At 41.6% G+C, this 17878-nt stretch overlaps 1 protein-coding gene across 2 annotated transcripts in view; it reads left to right on the top strand.

The window, feature by feature from the left end:
• The window catches only part of SRGAP1 (SLIT-ROBO Rho GTPase activating protein 1), a 260025-nt gene that overhangs the window by 212772 nt on the left and 29375 nt on the right, over nt 1-17878 (top strand). The window contains exons 12-15 of one of the 2 annotated variants that reach the window (XM_036252855.1): nt 3579-3612; nt 6633-6693; nt 6849-6926; nt 9091-9225. In XM_036252855.1, coding sequence (XP_036108748.1) covers nt 3579-3612; nt 6633-6693; nt 6849-6926; nt 9091-9225 — 308 coding nt within the window. Of the gene's footprint in view, nt 1-2965; nt 3069-3578; nt 3613-6632; nt 6694-6848; nt 6927-9090; nt 9226-17878 lie in introns of both variants that reach the window. The other variant, XM_036252856.1, reaches the window with a different exon arrangement.

The raw sequence follows: 17878 nt of genomic DNA, 5'->3' as shown, positions 1-17878 counted from the left end.
TCCACTGAGCCACACCAGCTGGGCACAAATGTATTAATTTTCAGTGAGAGCTGTGATTGCCGAACGGACTAGATACACCCTCTGACTGGCGCCTTCTCTCCTGCACATGGTCAGCCTGCATAGGCAGCCTGGTTATCAGGACGTCATGTGGCCAGCACACACCCAGAACGAGTCATACATATTGACTGGCCCTGGCTTTGTTCACCTGGTGTGTACATAGTCGGGCCAGAACCGTCAGCGCAGCAGTCTGCCTGTCAAGCCCCCTCTGCCCTGGGAAATTGCTTTGATAAGCACTCGGGCAGTTTGTTTTCATTTCAAGTCTCTCTGATGGCGTTAGTATCTTCACATCTTCACATTTGCCTTATTTTACAACCTTTGGGAGAGGCGATTTTCAGGCCTTTGGTATAAAAAAACTCAAAAGACATCCCTGCATTAGCCCCAGCCAGGGGTTCCTCTGCATCTCTCACTGGAGCAGGAACACTTATCCCGTGCTTGTCCCATGAATCAGTGACCAAACAACGTGAGCCTGTGTCCTTGTCATCTGAGCTTGCTCAGCTGCTCCAGATATCATCAGATGTGAAGCTCTGTTGGACCTTGTAATAACCACGCTTTCTAGTTTTTATTTGATGCTTTGATATCTTGGAGTCTTGCTGACTCTGAAGGGATGGCCCCTCTGAGGATCAGCCAGTTCCTAGAGATAGTAAAGGACTTGCTTGAAGTATTCCTTTTGTATACAAACCAACCAATCCAGAGCATGCGCCCTCAGCCACCTCCTTCATGGCCATTGTTCCCCCTCCCAAGTCACCCAAAGGCCAGGTCCCAGACAACTAAGGACAGTTCCCATGCCCCAGAACCCACCAAAATTGTTCAAACTGGCCGATCCTAAACCTGTTTGCCCTGCCTTGTCTGTTCCTTCCCACGGGAACCACAACAAAGGCTCCTGCCCCCATTGCCCCTTGCTCCCCGTCTCCTGACCACGCTGTGGCTTGCCCAGGGGGCCCCGTGTGGGAGGCCCCTCCTCCTGAGAACGGAGAGGAACACACTGTCTTTCCAATGGCCGTTGTCTTCTGATCTGTCGGTCTCACCAAACCTGAATGAAAATAGTCTACATTTTTAAAACACTCCCATAATGATGAGAAGAGTGTATAACACGAAGCCCATATGGTTAAATTCTTTGGTGGCAGTTGTTTTTTTTAAATCTACCAGATCCTTTCTCTGCGGATGGCACAGAATTCAGTGTATAAAAGAGATTTCAGACATCTCAGCAGTAGCAGATAATGACATGCTGTGTAGTAGAAGTTTCCTTATTTGCTTCTGGTAGTTTGCAAAGGGTCCTTTTGCCTGTTGAGCACCGAGGGGCTTCCGGTGCGGCTTGCTTCATGCCCCCGGTCATATGCCCCCCGCGCTGGGAGAGCCTGAGAATGGGCAGTGAAGGCGGCGTTGGCACGTCCAGGCCCCTCCTGCTCTCAGCGGTAGCGGTAGTATCTTATAAAGCTGGGCAGCCTTCCCCATAAAGTCCTGGGATTTTGTTTCCAAACTGGCCTTTTTCAACTTTGATAAACTCAAAAGGTAATCTTTCCCAGAGAGTTTGCCACTCAATGAAGGGCTTTACCTCATTTCTAGCATGATGTACATCCTCATGTAAGCCTTCCCATTAAGAAGTTTACATTGGGTCCAGCTGGTGTGGCTTAGTGGTTGAGTGTTGGCCCATGCACCAAGAGGTCGCCGGTTTGATTCCCGGTAAGGACACACGCCCAGGTTGTGGGCCCGATCCCCAGTGGGGGGCATGCAGGAGGCGGCCAGTCGATGTTCTCTCTCATCAATATTTCTATCTCTCCCTCTCACTTCCTGTCTCTCTAAAATCAATAAAGGGGAAAAAAATTTAAAAAAAAAGAAGTTTACATGGGAATGTCCAGAGAGAGGGGTCTTTGGCCTCTTCACTCATGTATTCCATTCAGCACCATTGTAGAAGCTGAGTGATAATCCTTGGCCTCTTTGCTCTAAAGGGAGAGGACAGAAAAGGTTCCCTGTCCCAGTTACAGAGCAGGTGCTGCGAGGTTTGTGAAGGTGGTACGTGGTGCACTGGATATGCATACGCCAGAGACACTGGCTTGCCCAGCAGAGCAAACCGACTGGAGATGCAGAGTCCAGAACAGAATGCACGGTGCATCCTATACTCTGCAGACATTTAGGTGATGAGATGGTTTGTTTGAAAGAAATAACAATTCACATGAGTCCATACACCCCTTCCTGAGGAATACTGTTGAAACCCAACTCTACCTTTTCATTTGACCCGTTAATAGTTACTGATGCATAAAATCAAATCCCATTCATACCTGAGGGATAGTAAACAGAAGTAATATTATTTGCTTCAAAATATTATGTTGTAACTAAAAATACGATATTTAAGTTCTCACATTGGAATCTATCAGAGCCCTAATTTTTATGACCTGCCCTATTGTAACACTGGGCCAAACAGTTCTCAGTTCCATTTGGTGATGCTTACCTTTTTTTAAATTAATTTTAGTTAGAGAGAGAGGCAGGAAGAGAGAGAGAGGAAAAGATATTGATGTGAAAGGTTGCCTTCCATACACACCTTGACCAGGTATATAACCCAAAATGGGTATGTGCCCCGATCAGAAATCAAACCCACAATCTTTCGGTGTACAGGACGACACTCCAACCAACTGAGCCACACAGCCAAGACTATGCTTATCATTCTTAAACAAACGAGCAAACAAATGTCAGTAACAACATACAAGAAAAGAGTGGTCTGGTTGAATACCTTGTATGGTTTTGTTACATAAGTAAAAGTAAATACATAGGACGGGGGACTATTTTCCCCATGGGTGGGGGTGGGGAAGGGACACAGAATTCCTATGTTCTGTAATTTTGATGTGACCTATGGGTATTTCGTTTATTGTTTGATTTCTGCATGCTCAATAATTATATTCCCTTCCCTTAGGCCTCCAAATGTTCCCCCTAAGCCCCAGAAACACAGGAAGTCCAGACCCCGCTCACAGTATAATGCTAAGTTGTTTAATGGGGATTTGGAAACATTCGTCAAGGTACTGGCACCAGCCATCTGGGTGGCTGATCTCCATGCTTCTTACTATAATGGTCTCAGCCTCTCATAAAAGGAGGCAGGTCATTATGTCCAAGTCTGTCCTGGGGCTCTTTGCTTTCCCAGAAAATCAATATAATATTTCCTGAAGTCAGAGAGAAAAGAATATTTGGTTTGAGTGCCTTCAGAGGAGGAAATAAATGTGGGTATTATTATGCTGGCAAAAAGAGAAAGCCCTCTTTATTTTTATTTTTTTCAAGCCGTAATTTGCACAAAAAGGAAGAGCTACCTGATAAAATGTTTTGTTTTCATTCGTGCAGATAAGGTGGCACAGAATATATTCCTAAAGTCCGTTGTCAGGGCAGCTCTGAAGCTCAGCAGGAGCTCTTACTTCCCATGACTTGAGGAATTCATTATATTGGATGAATTGTAAGACCCTGTGGTCTGTATCTTGTATCTCTGCTGTGTTTACTCTGTCTTCTTTTTCATCCTTTATTTCTGGTAACGCTTCTAGCCGAGGACGAAGGAACTCACACGCGAGACATCAGGTATAGTGCTAGAGGGGAGTGAGGATGCAGCCTCTTTCGCTCTCGGTGTCATTTTTCAAGTCATAGTCATGCTTGGCTTCAGTTGGGTTTTCTAAGGTCTTTAAAAGAAAAATATTTGCCGTTGGAAATCAGACAGGCTTATAAATAGGCTTTACTTCAAAAGGCATTATAGAAATCAAGCACTGATTTAAGAAGAATAGTCTTCTCTTGTAACACTGGATAAACGCATCGTTTTTATAGTTGGTACTTGGCAAATGGACCAAATTTGAGTCATGGGCTTTTTATGAAGGAAAGTCAACATTAAGTACCAAATGCACACTCAATGCTGGATTATGGACCCTCATGTAAAATGTACAAGAAAGAAAAGAACTTTGTCTTTCATAGCTAACATTTTATGACACGGGCTACAGTGTTTCTGAAGACTACCTCATTGATCATCTCCCTTATAACATGTTACAGACATCTTACTTTCTTTAAAGACAGATTTCTTACTGACTATGTACACTAGTGGTTTTAAACCGTGTGTGCGCGCACATGTGGCATGTGTATGTGCAGACAGGTACACACATACATGGAGACCGAATACCTCTGATGGCCTTAAAAATGAGCCATAAGCTTGGAATAAAAGGCCACTGCAAAACCTAAAGAGCAGTCACAAATCCACTGCCGTAAGCCTTAAAACCAGAGGAGTCTTATTGTCTCTGATTTAATATAAAATTATTGTCAAATTTGATTATCTGGTTTCCCAGCCCAGGGCTTATAACAGGGGTGCATTAGATGGAGAGAGGATACAGTGGAAGCACTGAGCTGTGTTGCTGAACAGGCCGGCAAAGAGGAGAATGTGGGGATCTCGGAAAAGCAGGTGATTCCGTTATATCTGATAACACAGTATGAGAATGACTGCTTAAGATGAACACGTATTATATTTTTAAAAGAATCTTCATTAAGAACAGTTAAAGGAAACTGAATTTAGGCACTGAAGAAGGCGTCAAGCCAGTTGTCATGGGAAGTCCACTTACGTGAAGCCTGCATTGGCCCAGACGGCACACGAAGAATCTGTGTAACAGTGGCGACACACTAGACGCGGAGGTCTGGGCACTTCTAGAAACTGCTCAGTCAATGGAGGTCCCCACGATACCACTTTGAGACAGCAAGAGCAAAACCATTTTTTTCTGTTTTTCCCCTTGGGAAAACTGAGACACACACACACACACACACACACACACACATACACACACACACGGATTCCTTGGAATGGTATGAATGGTAGGTGGAACACAGCTCATTGTTTCACTTCTTATAAAATATTCTACCAAAGCATCTGCCCTTCATGAAATTAAATTAAAACATACACACACATTATTTATTTACTCCAAAATTTATTATAGCTGAATGAAGTGCTGGTAATAGCTAAAAGATTAACAATTACTTGAGCAAATGTCAACACAAAAATATTTTTTAAGAAATATGCAAACCTAAGACATGTTTGTCTAGAATTAGTTCAGTGCAAACATTTTCCTTTTAATAACCTTTAATTCTTTGTTTTTCTTTTTGTTTTAACACTAAGGAAAGCAGAGGTGCAAACTAATATTCTCCTATTACCACTTACATTTAACTATGTGTTGCTATTTTATGGTGTTACATGCATTGTTATTCATATAAAGGTCGCTTCCCCTAAAACACACGTGCATCTTAAAGAAAAATCCCCTCACATATTCAGTAGGTTTTGATATAATCTCATTGTCATTCTTGCATCAACTAGTCCACACTCAAAAGAGTTTTTATTCTTAAGGAGCTTCTTTAAGAAATGAATAAAGTTTACTTCCCTAAAACAAGTTAACTATTAGAGAAACTTAATATGGGCTCCAGAAGTAATTGAACCATTAACTGGTTTATACACTGATTAGATTGTCTTAAAACCTGAAATAAAGCTGTTCCTCCAGTAGTGTATTACCAATTCTAGGAAGAGTAAAGAGTTTAAATTGCTGAACCACATTATTCCCAATCCTCCCTCTGTGCCCTAATTGGAAAAGTCAGTGGATTCTGAATTGTTCTAATATATTAAGACAGCCAAATTCTTCTTATATTTCAGAATAAAATTCCTCATGAATTAGAACCTAATATCCGCTAATCATTTCAAACCTCCATGTTTCCTTTAAGATCTAATTTTTGAAAGAGCAGAGTCTAAAAGTACATGCAAAATAACTCCCTAGTCGGTCACCTTCTTTAACTGCATGGAGGGCATGGCATTGGTGCACACTGGCCTGTGACCGCCCAGCTCCTTCTTCTCATTTGTCATCCTATCCGTGTGTTCAAGCATTTCTAGTGTTCAATTTGTTCAGTCGAGTCCTCTGACTGTACTACCCGATGTGGGGGGAAATGGCCAAAAAATCTTTCTTCCTAAGAAAACAAGGTCTACTGGGATGTGCCTTTGTGCCTTTTTATTTTTTAATCCTTAAAACATAAAAAAAAAAAACATAAAAAATCTATCAGGATGAGTAAGTTCTGATGCAAACTAAATAAATACATTACACATTATAAACATCTGTAAAGCAGTTCCCATATCATACTTCTGGGAACATGTGAGCCTCTCAGGGTGTCACCGAGAGGTTCCTGGGGTAGCTGAAAGGCTGTGTATGCCTTTTAGATGCATTCAATTAATTGAGCAAATAACCTTTTTAAAAAATGAGTGATTCCTATATTCATTTTGGAATGTGAGCCTAAATGTAGCTAAAAGAGATGAATTAGTCTTGCCATCTCTAGGCACAGGAGAGTTAAGTTGAAGCAGGATTGCTTTAAATGGATTTAATTTGGTTTGCTCCAGAACTGAAAGATACCTTTGGTTAAATGTAATTTTAATTTTGGCCCTTGTGTAATATTTTAGAGATGGGGTATTTGGAAACAATCACCTGAAAGATGGTCAGTGCTGTGCATTCCATGTAGTTAAACCATGAGCTTTATGATTATGTGTGATGTACGCCTCTCTTTTGCATTTAACTGGTTTTCATCTCTTTACCCAGGAATCAGGACAGATTATCCCCCTCATTGTGGAAAGTTGTATTCGGTTCATCAACCTCTATGGTATGCCATAAACTACAGAATTCTCATTGTAAAAAATAATCACTAGGAATATTTCAGTAAATGTGTCTTTCCATTTAATATTTCATTCTTGAGAAAGGGGGGACCTAGAGGATGTAATGGAATCATTTACCCTCCTTCTCCTCTGTTCTCTCTAGGTCTTCAGCATCAGGGGATTTTCAGAGTGTCTGGATCCCAGGTGGAGGTCAATGACATTAAAAATTCATTTGAGAGAGGTAATTGCATTCCTATACCAATAAGCAAGTCACGTAAAAAGTCATCATCTTCTGTAGACTGAAGTGGCACACTCATTCTGTGTCTCTTTGAAACCTTTCTGTTTGCATTTATTTCATTTTGGAAATTGAGGTAGGAATCTATTTAGAATAGTTGAGAAATGAAGCCAAAACCATAAGACTTTGTCATCAAGTATAGAAAAGCATATGAGGTTTGTATCCTGGTTTAGGACTGGCAGTGATCATCCTCAGCATGTGGGTCAAAGGGGGCACAGCAGGGGTCCTAGAAGAATGTCAAGAACAACCCTGGGCCTAGAAAACAGGTGTCTGAGGAGACTGATCCCAGCTTCGTGTCTGTTTCCTTTGTTAGGAACTCTTGCCTTCCTTTTATTCCCATCCCCAGACTCCTTCCCTGTGACCAGTTGGTACCTTATTCTTGTTCACAATTGGCTGTCACATAAGTCCTACTAAATTGTTGATTAGCATATTATGATTAGCAAAACCATACACTTTTGTGTCAGGCAGACCTAGAATCCAATCACACTCTGTCATTTACTCATTGTGTGATTTGGGTCAAAGTCACCCATCTCTGACTTTGGCCTCGGTTTCCTCATCTGCAAAATTCCAGGATTGGTGCTGAGGATTAGATGTAATCCATGAAAATACCTAACTCTTTAGTGCTGACTCTTAGTTATTCATGCTCTGCAATTACAATGACCTGAACACATAGGCACCTTCCTTCCCCTGCGTGGAAGTGCAGTAGGAATGCAGAGAGAGGGGCGAGGTAGCCTGGAGCCAGGCCTTCTCTCTCTCTGTCTCTCTGTCTCTCTCTGTCTCTCTGTCTCTCTCTCTCTCTCTCTCTCTCTCTCTCTCTCTCTCTCTCTCATCCATTGTCCCTGGCCCAGGCTTGGCAGAGGGCCCTTGAAATTTTGAAACCTTGGAACCAGATTCTTTTCCTGTCCCAAATTCTCAGGCTGATGTGATGTGTAGAGCAGAGCGGCCTCCCCTGTCAGCAGCTAAGTGTTCCGAATCGCTAACACTGGCCACACTCAGGGTCACTGACATGCAGTAAAGCCTCAGGGTCCCCTGCCAGCCACCACCGGCATTAACTTTCCTTTGAAATTCCCCTGATATTTCTTTGTTTGTGATCTCTTTGGGTTAGGCTTTGTCACACTGGGTGTGTGTGTGTGTGTGTGTGTGTGTATACACACACACATACATGGCGGTGAATTTTTGTTTTGTGATTTCCCACCGAGGAGCAGAAAAAAGGAAGAAACATGTCCCTGAAACTGCCCCAAGAGGCAAAAAAAAAAAGTTTAAAAAATTAAAAGGCAGTGTACAATTTTTGTGAACTTTACAAAAGAAGAACATTCTTGTGTATAAAAAATGGAGTTTAAGACTGCATCATAGTATATTGAACTTGAGAATTTTATCTCAGTTTCTCAGGGAAGTGGACCAGCCAGGCCACTTACTAATAACTGCTTACCCTAAAGAAATAATATAATTTCATATTTGTGATATATTTTTTAATTTCCACTTTCTATACAAATTCCTTAGTATAGTTAAGGGTCCATTTTCCAATCCCCCTGTCTGATTTCAGAATCTTCCACTGCTGAAGGCAGCTTCGAATGTGCTGTGAACCACCTGGCCACTTCGGGAAAAACTTACCAATTTAATTGCAGGTGTTCACAGTCAGGTAGAGCCTGTGATATTTGTGATTCATTTTTCTGATCCACTTAGTATAGCCAGACAGACCTATTTTGTGTTGTTTCCCGCCTGCCCCAGGAGGTTAAGAAACACAGAATGTAGTATTTGAATTCCTGTCAAACTAAGATTACAGATTTTAGACTCAAAAAGAAAAAAGCTGAGTAAAATGTTAAATCCCACAATATTTTATTTTAAGATTTTGGTAACTTGCAAGGGATTATTTGGTAGCATAAGATTAAAAAAAAAAAAGCTTTATTTTAGTCAACTATTTTTAAGTTAATCATGGGGTGGTATATCTAAACCAATTATTTCAATTTTAGTACCATATAATCTTTCACAAAGTATAATTAGAAAGTATATATATACATGTGTGTGTGTGTGTGTGTGTGTGTGTAGAAACATATTTTTGTTCAGAGGGAGAAAAAGAAACACTGTGCATGTAACCTTTTTTTTTTTTTAGGTGAAAACCCTTTGGCCGATGACCAGAGTAACCATGACATTAACTCAGTTGCTGGCGTTCTGAAGCTCTATTTCCGTGGGCTGGAAAACCCCCTCTTTCCTAAGGAAAGATTTAATGATCTGATTTCTTGTATCAGTAAGTGGACCTTATTTTTCAGTCTTTCCCACCAGAATTGTTTCCCTGACCAGTTTCCTGGAAAAGGCAGTGGCCCCTCGCCCAGTCCTCCCCGCCCCCACCATTAGCCCATCACCACCAACTTTCTGAGACGATTTGTTTTCTTTCTGGGCCAGTGTGAGTCATCTTCCCAGCTGTGGCCTCGCCCTTAGCTGAGTGGGCTTTGCTCCTGAACTTGCTCAGACTTCACCGAGCCCAAGAGCTTCCCACTGAGTGGCTGGAAAAAAGCAGAAAGGCAGGTGCCAACCGGCTAAGGAAGAGGAGGAGTTATAAGCACGGAAATATAACTTATTTTCGGCTTTCAGTTCTTGGTTTTCTCCACCAATCTTTTTTTTTTTTTTTTAATCCTCACCCGAGGACATTCTTCCACTTTTTGTTCAGATAGAGCAGGATGGAGAGAGAGGAAGAGAGAGAGAGAGAGAAACATCGATGTGAAAGGGACACATCAAGTGGCTGCCACCCGCACGACCAACCAGGGCCGGGGACAAACTGCAACCGAGGTACATGCCCTTATCGGGAACCGAACCCAGGTCTCTCTGTACCGCAGGCCGATGCTCCAACCGCTGAGCCAAACCAGCCAGGGCTTCTCCACCAATCTTAAGAGTGGGGTAACTTATCCATCTTGAATGTTACTTCAAGAAAGAAGGTAAACTGAGATAAACAATCATGATTACTGTGCAGGAACACCGGGTGGTAACCATCTGTCGGTGGGCATCCCCAGCCAATAGGCCGAGTTGCACAGGGCCGTGGGTGATATATCATGGAACCAATAATCATCAGCAGAGTGAATAATTACTGTTTTCTTCAGTGTCGGCATTAGACACTACAGGAGGGAAGGTGAAGACAACGTCAGGAATTCGGTATTAGTCGAGTTCCATACATCTAAGAACGCGGGGCCCCTTTAAGTCCATTTTCCCAAGCGAGGGTCCAGGACCTAAATCGCATAGTGAAGGCTTTCATAAGAATCAGGCGTTACTCTAATAAGGAAACCTCCTACCCCCGCTTTCCAGCTTCACACCTGAATCAACAAGTTCTATTGACTTTGCCTCGAAAAATGTCTCTCCTCAGCCCTCCTTCCCCAACCTCACCACCATTTCCCCGCTGAAGCTGTCGCTGTGGTCCCTTGGTTCTGGGTTTGCCTTCTCTCCCCGCTCTCCACATCAGCCCACGTGTCACACTGCAGCTGGGTTTCAAAAGACAAATTGGGTTCCGCCGCTCCCTCCACCTCCTGTTTAAAACCTGTTTTCATGTTTCCCACCTAAAAACAAACTCCGTGGAGCGGGCCGTTCATAGAACAGAATCCTGCCCCTAGCTGCTCTCTTTCTACTTTGGTGCCTTCGTCTCCCGCCACCCCGGCCCCGGTTCCTTTCTGTTTCACCGACGGCAAAGTGCCAGCCGCCGGGCCGCTGCCCACCTCCACGCCTTTGCCATGCGGGTCCGTCCGCTGCCCCTCACAGCCACTGCCCCCTGCTGTGAAGTCCTGGCTGGCCTGGCACTCCTCCCGGAACACCATCCTCCCTAAAGCAGAACTGGGCGCTTTCCCCTCTATTAATGCTCCACTGCCTACCGATGTCCAGCACTTTTCCTATCACTCCACATTACAGTCTTTTTAACCCCACCGTCTCCGTCTCCTAGAGAGAGAATTCAGGGAAAGGTTAAGAATGTGGCCTCTGACTCAGATAGCCAGGACCAAATCCTCGGTCCGAAGTGCTCACCAGCTATGTGACTGCAGGGAGGCCTCCTGATCTCTGCACCTCGGTTTCACCAGCTGAAAGGGAGAAGGTCAGGTCATGTGTCATGGGCTGTGAGATTAATGAGTTAATACGCGTAATGTGCCAAGAAGAGTGTCGGCAGTGTGCTCAATGAAACGCCTAGAGTTAAGCTCCAGAGGCCTCTACGCTCTTGATGGATTATTCAGTTTTTGTAGTTTTCAACATTTGGCATAGTTAAATTCCAGGCACACAGTAAGTGCACAATTCATAGTTGTTAAATCAAATTTCAACGAAGAGTCCAAATTCCACCAAAATTTTGTTGGCATCCGTGCCTCAAGTCCTGCCTCGCGTTGGGTATGAATTCCCCAGTCACTACCTTCGCCCCTGCCCCATCCAGTTGGGTGTCTTGTGTGGAATTCCGAAGTGTGTCTGTCCATTCCAGGGCCCTTGCATAGTCTGAGTCATCTCAGTGGGTCTCTGACCCAGCTGGACAGAACTGCAAAGGAGGTGTCACACTTCTGGAATTCTCCTTTGGCCGTGTCCAAAGATTTTCCTCACATCCCAGCCAGAAAGCTTAAATCTGGAAAAATAATAAGCACTCTACGAATGCTTAGAGGTTTTCGAGGCACAGTACATCATATCAACGTGTATACGTGTACCAGTTGGAGAAAGAGCATTGGGCTACATGGTCAGTTACTATTGTAAAATTATTTCACGCTTTCTTTGGATAAGAAGACATATTATTTCATTGTGGTTATTAAAAGCTGAAGCCGTTGAATCAAAAATATCAAGATTCAACTCCTTGCTTTACCACCTAACAGCTTTGTAACCTTGGACAGAGAGTAATACTTAATCTTATTAAATATCTGTTTCTATATCTACTTTGTAGAGTGTATGAAGAATAAATGAAACAACTCATATAAAGTGTTTAGCATCATGCCTGGCACATAGTAAGCCTCCATAAGTGTTGTTAGCTGTCATCATTACAGCCATTACAACTACTACTACTGTAGACTCGGGTCACGTGTGCCAATACCTGGGTTGGCCACTTACCAGTTTGTCTGTTTGCCTAAACATGTGGGGTTTTTTTACATAATTACTTCATACATTTGGAAATGATGTTAGTATAACCAAAACGTGGTGTTGGTTCCAGCATGATTTCACCAGCACATTAAATGCTTTGTAACAATAAAAGACAAGTTTTCCACAATCAAACTGTTAGGCTTAGCAAACTGCGAAGGCTGTAAGGAAATGATGGGAAATCTGCAGCAATATCTTTCTTTCCCGCTAGCAGTGCCTTAATGAAATGCTGCAAGTGCAAATGAAGAAGCTGCCAAGACGTCTACCCCTGTGTTCTTTAAAGCAATGAAGGGAATTAATGAAGATCAATGGATTAATAATCCTTGGGTTAAATTTTATGAAAATAGTCTCCATTAGAAACGAAAACCCTCCAGGACTTTCATCTCAAAGAAGCAGGAGCCCCCTTGGGTTTAAGGTTGATAAGGATGCCAGGTGCACACGCCAGTAGAGATGTAACTGGGCTAGTAATTTAAGTAGTTATTGTTAATGTTTCTGTTAGTGCTCTAGTTACAAACTTTCATAGGTGTTAACGGTCTGTCCCAAAGCATAAGTTCAGTTATTTTTAGTATGCAGTTTTGCAGAATAGAATATTATCAAGAACATGCGAGGACATTATATATAACAACCCCTTTTCTTCCAACATTTTATCTCTTTTAAAAGAGGGGATTTCTGCCCTGGCCAGTTTGGCTCAATGGTTAGAGTATCAGCCTGTGGTTCAGAGAGACCCGGGTTGGGTTCCTGCTAAGGGCATGTACCTTAGTTGCAGTTTGTCCCCAGCCCCAGTTGGGGTCATGTGAGTGGCAACCAGTCGATGTGTCTCTCTCACATCGATGTTTCTCTCTCTCTCTTCCTTCCTCCCTCCCTCTCACTCTATCTGAAGACGAATGCAAAAATGTCCTCGGGTGAGGATTAAAAACAAAAAGGGGGGGGATTTCTGACTATTATTGATTTATCTCCAGATAAGCATTTTTTCTTATCAATATGACCACGATGTATCTATAGTTTTCCTGGATTTTCAAAAAATCTTTTAGAATGGTATATATGTCCATCTTTATATTCTCTCATTGATATTAATATTTTGTTGATTTGAACCATTGATAAATTGCCTACAATGTGCAAAACTTTCTAGGGATCCAAGACTTGATTTTTGCATTCAAAAGGCTGAAAATCGGTAGGAGAGATAAGATATTGTCATATAAATGCAACCTAAATGTAATAGTAGCACGGAAATTTAGAAATTGCACGGGGGAGAGAGCACCCAGGGAGGTCAGTTGTTTTTATTTATGTCGTATTCTCCTGGCATTGCCATAATTGCATTTGACTTTCCCTAATAAGGTAATTGCATGTGTCGGTTATTTTGTATAGAAAAATCTTCCCTTTTCACCTTTTTTAAGAGATACATAAACCTCTAGTTTTTATTTACCTATTTTGGGATTGTTTGGGGAGATTTATTTACTTATTTATTTATTTATTCTCACCTGAGGACATTTTTTGCATTTATCATCAGATAGGGAGGGAGGGAGAAAGGGAAGAAGAGAGAGAGAGAAACATCGACATGAACGAGACACATCAAGTGGCTGCAACCCACATGAACCCAACCAGGGCCGGGGAAAAACTGCAACTGAGGTACATGCCCTTAGCAGGAACCGAACTCAGGACTCTCTAGTCCGCAGGCCGACACTCTAACTGCTGAGCCAAACTGGCCAGGGCAGGGGAGATTTAGTTTTATGATGAGTTATTATTATGCCATTTTTATGCCCCTAAATACCACGTTCTTTGGAAGCTTTCTCTGTGTGTAGTAAAAGAGGACTGGTTTTAGCGCGCTCTCTCTCTCTCTCTCTCTCTCTCTCTTTTCTCTCTCTCTCTCTCTCTCTCTTTCCAATGTGCACTGTTCATTCTCCAATTCACTGCAAATTTCTTTTTAAAAATTGCTTACCTGAAGACCTGGTGAACTCAGAGACAATCTAAATTTTAAGTAACAAACTCGGTAGGATCTCAGTTTCTCACCCAAGGGTTGATTTTTTTTTTTTTTCCAACCGTCCACTTTGTGAATGGTTTTGTGAACGCTCCAGACTATGCCCACACAGTCTGGGCAGCTTCTAGACCGTCTGTGTGCTATGGCTCTGAGATTCCCGGGGCAGGCGTCCAAGTGACTTGCTTTAGAAGAGCTACTCAAACAATTCATGGTCTCTCCCGGCTGCCTCAGGCTGAGAGCCCAGAGGAAACATTCTCACCTCATTTTACATCATATGTTATTATTTAGGTGACTGCTCTGGACATGAGGAAACATTTTTAGGGGGTGATTTTTTACATAGCACAAAACCAACATGTAGTCATTGTAGAATGTTTGAAAAAAACACACAAAAATAAAATGCTGTCGTGCATAGTGCCACCACCCAAAGGGCTTCATTGTTGTGTACGTTGCGTTTTCTTCTGCCCTTTTGCTGTTCGTGCGCACTCAACTTTTTTTAAAGCCCAAGTAGAACTGTACTGTCCGTTGTGTTCAGAATCGACCCTCTTTTGACTTTTTATTACAGAGAATTTCAACCCTCTACAAAATAATATAATGAACCCCAGTATAAATGGTCACCTAGCTTTAACAATTTTCATTTCTTGAACAGAATTATTCCACCAGTACACCTTCCATCATCCCTCTGATATCTTATCACTTCACCTGTGTGTATATATCTCTGGAAGATGAGGATTCTTTTCTTTTTTGTTATATATACAACCTATCTCCAATACCATTATCATACCTTAAAAAATTAATAATAATTCATTCCAACTACCAAATAGCCAATAAGTGCTTTTTTATTTTTATTATTTTTTAAATTAATTTATTTATTTTTGTTACAGATCTTTCTCCTTTTTCCCCCACTGATTCTCCCCTTCCCCTCCCTCCCCACCCTGTCCCCAGCTTTGTTGTCCATGACCTTTGTTCATGCATACATGCATATAAGTTCTGAGGTTTATCTCTCCTCCATCACCCAGCTACATACAAAAAAATGAAACTAGACCAATCAGTGCTTTTTAAAAAGCAATTGTTTATTGTATTATTAATGTGTGGTCACTGTAGCAAAACTAGAAAGTAAACTAGAGAAACAAATCACCTGAATTCCTCTATACAAAGGTGATAGTCACCTTTTTAGTGGCTTTCTAGAATTTTTCTGTACATACCTACATATTTTCAAAAGCAGCTTCTCGAGATATAATTCTCATATCATGCAATTTATTTATTAAGGTATACAATTCAGTGGTTTTTACTGTATTCACAGATTATTCACCACAATCAATTTAACATTCTTATGACTCCAAGAGAAATCCCAATTAGCAGACACTTCTCATTGATGCCCAACCACCACCACCCTCAGGACTAGGCAACTACTAATCTACTTTCTATCTATAAATGTATGTATTCTGGCCATTTCATAGAAATGGACTGATACAATATGTAGTCTTTTGTGACTGGCTTCATTCACTTAGCCTAATGTCTAAAGGTTCCCCCATGTTGCATGTATCAGTACTTTATTTTATTGCCAAATAATATTCCATTATATGGGTATACCACAATTACATATTTTAATAAAAGTTATATAATATCAATAATACAAGTGGCTGTTAATGGATGTGAGATTTCTTTATGAGGTGATGTTCTAAAATTAAGATAACGGTTGATCAACTGTGAATATACTAAAAGCCATTGAATTGTATACTTTAAGTGTGAATTATATGATATATAAATTATATCTCAAGAAATCTGTCATTAAAAATTTATCATACTGTATTTGCTCTTTATAACCCACTGTTCAAATTTAATGATATTATTGATATATTCCCATATAAGTAAATGTTTCAAAATATAGATTTTAGTGGCTATATAATGGTTTTTATTTTATTTAACAAATCCTTTAGTTTTAGAAATTTAGATATTTAACAGTGATTGTGCAATTATAAAAATACTATAATGAGCCTCTTAGTACATAAATCAATTTGCTCATTTCTAATTGTTTCATGAAAAAAAGCTTTCAAATTCTTTTCCTGGTATTCTGGTGTATGTTTTTACTACTAAAAATTCTTTTGGCTTTATTGCAAAAATGGTGGTTTGCTCTTTGAACTCTAAATTTATTTGATACCTTATAATAATTTTATTTCATCCTTAAAATGTTTTCTAGGCTTATTGTCTGAACTGAATAGGTAACGCCTTCCTAGGCTAGGACTGTTTTTTGCCAACCTTAATATGATAACTCAGCAGAAGGAGAAACATTCTGCATATATTTCCACCGCGTTACTATTTAATTAGGAAAGAGCAAAATGGCTTAATTCACAAAAGTCAATCTATTAATAGTTAATTAGAGAGGGTTGCTAGCTTTCCTTTCTTACCTAGAAGAGCAGCTGGTAACTCATCTCAAAACTAGGCTAAGGTCCACCCAGATGTACTAGAACAGCTCTCTGTTTTTCTCTTTCCCTTTTATTCACACTCATCACTACAACACACACAACTGATTAATTCCTTGACGTTGTTAGAACCTAACAATGAATGTAACAGGACTGGGACTGTTAAATTCACCTTAAACGTTGCTCCTTGGGCCATGGCGCTCAGAAATATTTGTGTGCCTCTTAAATAAACCATTTCTAAACGTGGCCATTCAGTTCCTTCTTTGTCTTCATACTTTAAGATAAGTTTGCATCTTGTGATTTATTAGTTGTTTCACGAACCAAAACTTTTGCAAATAGTGCCACAGATGAACTGATATTTTCAAATAATGGCCATTTGAACTTTTCTGCCATTTTCTGAAGTCACCTGGCTTTGTGGGGAATTTTTCACATGCATTTACATGGAGCTGTCAAACCCTCATGCTGGGAAGTTGGGATTTCGACATGGGAGCTTTGCCATGCTAGAGAAAGAACATAAGTTGGCCTGTGGAGCTTGGAGCACGTGCCCAAGTTTGGCCGACTGCCACTTTTACCTAATTACACAAGATCTGAATTGTGGGAACAAAGCCCAGCATAAAAGAAATCCAAATGAAATATTGGTTTTCCTCACTGGCAACTTTTTGGGGGAAGAAAAGATCCATCTCTTCATGCAGCTTTAAGATTCCACAAGCCCCAAAGTGCCGCACTGGCGGCCCGCGAGGAGCGCGCATCCTTCGGCGTCAACCCCGAGTTGAGCCAGTACCTGGACTCGGGACAGTGAGTGAGTCATTGGTCCGGAGCACGACTGCTGTGGGCGCAGGCCCCGCGCCTGCTGCGCCGCCGCTCGGGTAATGAGGCCTGAGGGACAGATAGACTTGCCACTGCTTCAGGAATGCCAGCGACACTGTTTTGCTTTGACTTATGTTTACTGTAGTTGCAGAGAAGGCATGCCTGCCTCACTTAATTGTATCTAGTCTTTTTGGTGTCACTTTTTTTTTCCTGTGTCTTTTCTCTCCTGACATATTTCATTTGCATCTCACAGCACCCCCTCCCAATCTGTGTGTTTAAATATACATAACAGCCCTGGCCGGTTTGGCTCAACCGTTAGAGCGTCGGCCTGCGGTCCAGAGAGACCCGGGTTCGGTTCCCGCTAAGGGCATGTACCTCGGTTGCAGTTTGTCCCCGGCCCTGGTCGGTCGTGCGGGTGGCAGCCACTCGATGTGTCCCTTTCACATCGATGTTTCTCTCTCTCTCTCTGTTCCTCTCTCTCCCTCCCACTCTACCTGAACAAAAAATGGAAAAGTTTCCTCTGGTGAGGATAAAAAAATAAAAATAAATAAAATATACATAACAAAAATTTACCATTTTAACCATTTTTAAGTGTACAGTTTAGGGGCATTAAACCATAC

Source organism: Molossus molossus, unplaced genomic scaffold (assembly GCF_014108415.1).
Source record: "Molossus molossus isolate mMolMol1 unplaced genomic scaffold, mMolMol1.p scaffold_m16_p_10, whole genome shotgun sequence".
In the NCBI taxonomy this organism is placed as follows: Eukaryota; Metazoa; Chordata; class Mammalia; order Chiroptera; family Molossidae; genus Molossus; species Molossus molossus.
The sequence above is the reverse complement of the archived record's forward strand: the minus strand, read 5'-3'. Positions and strand labels throughout refer to the sequence as shown.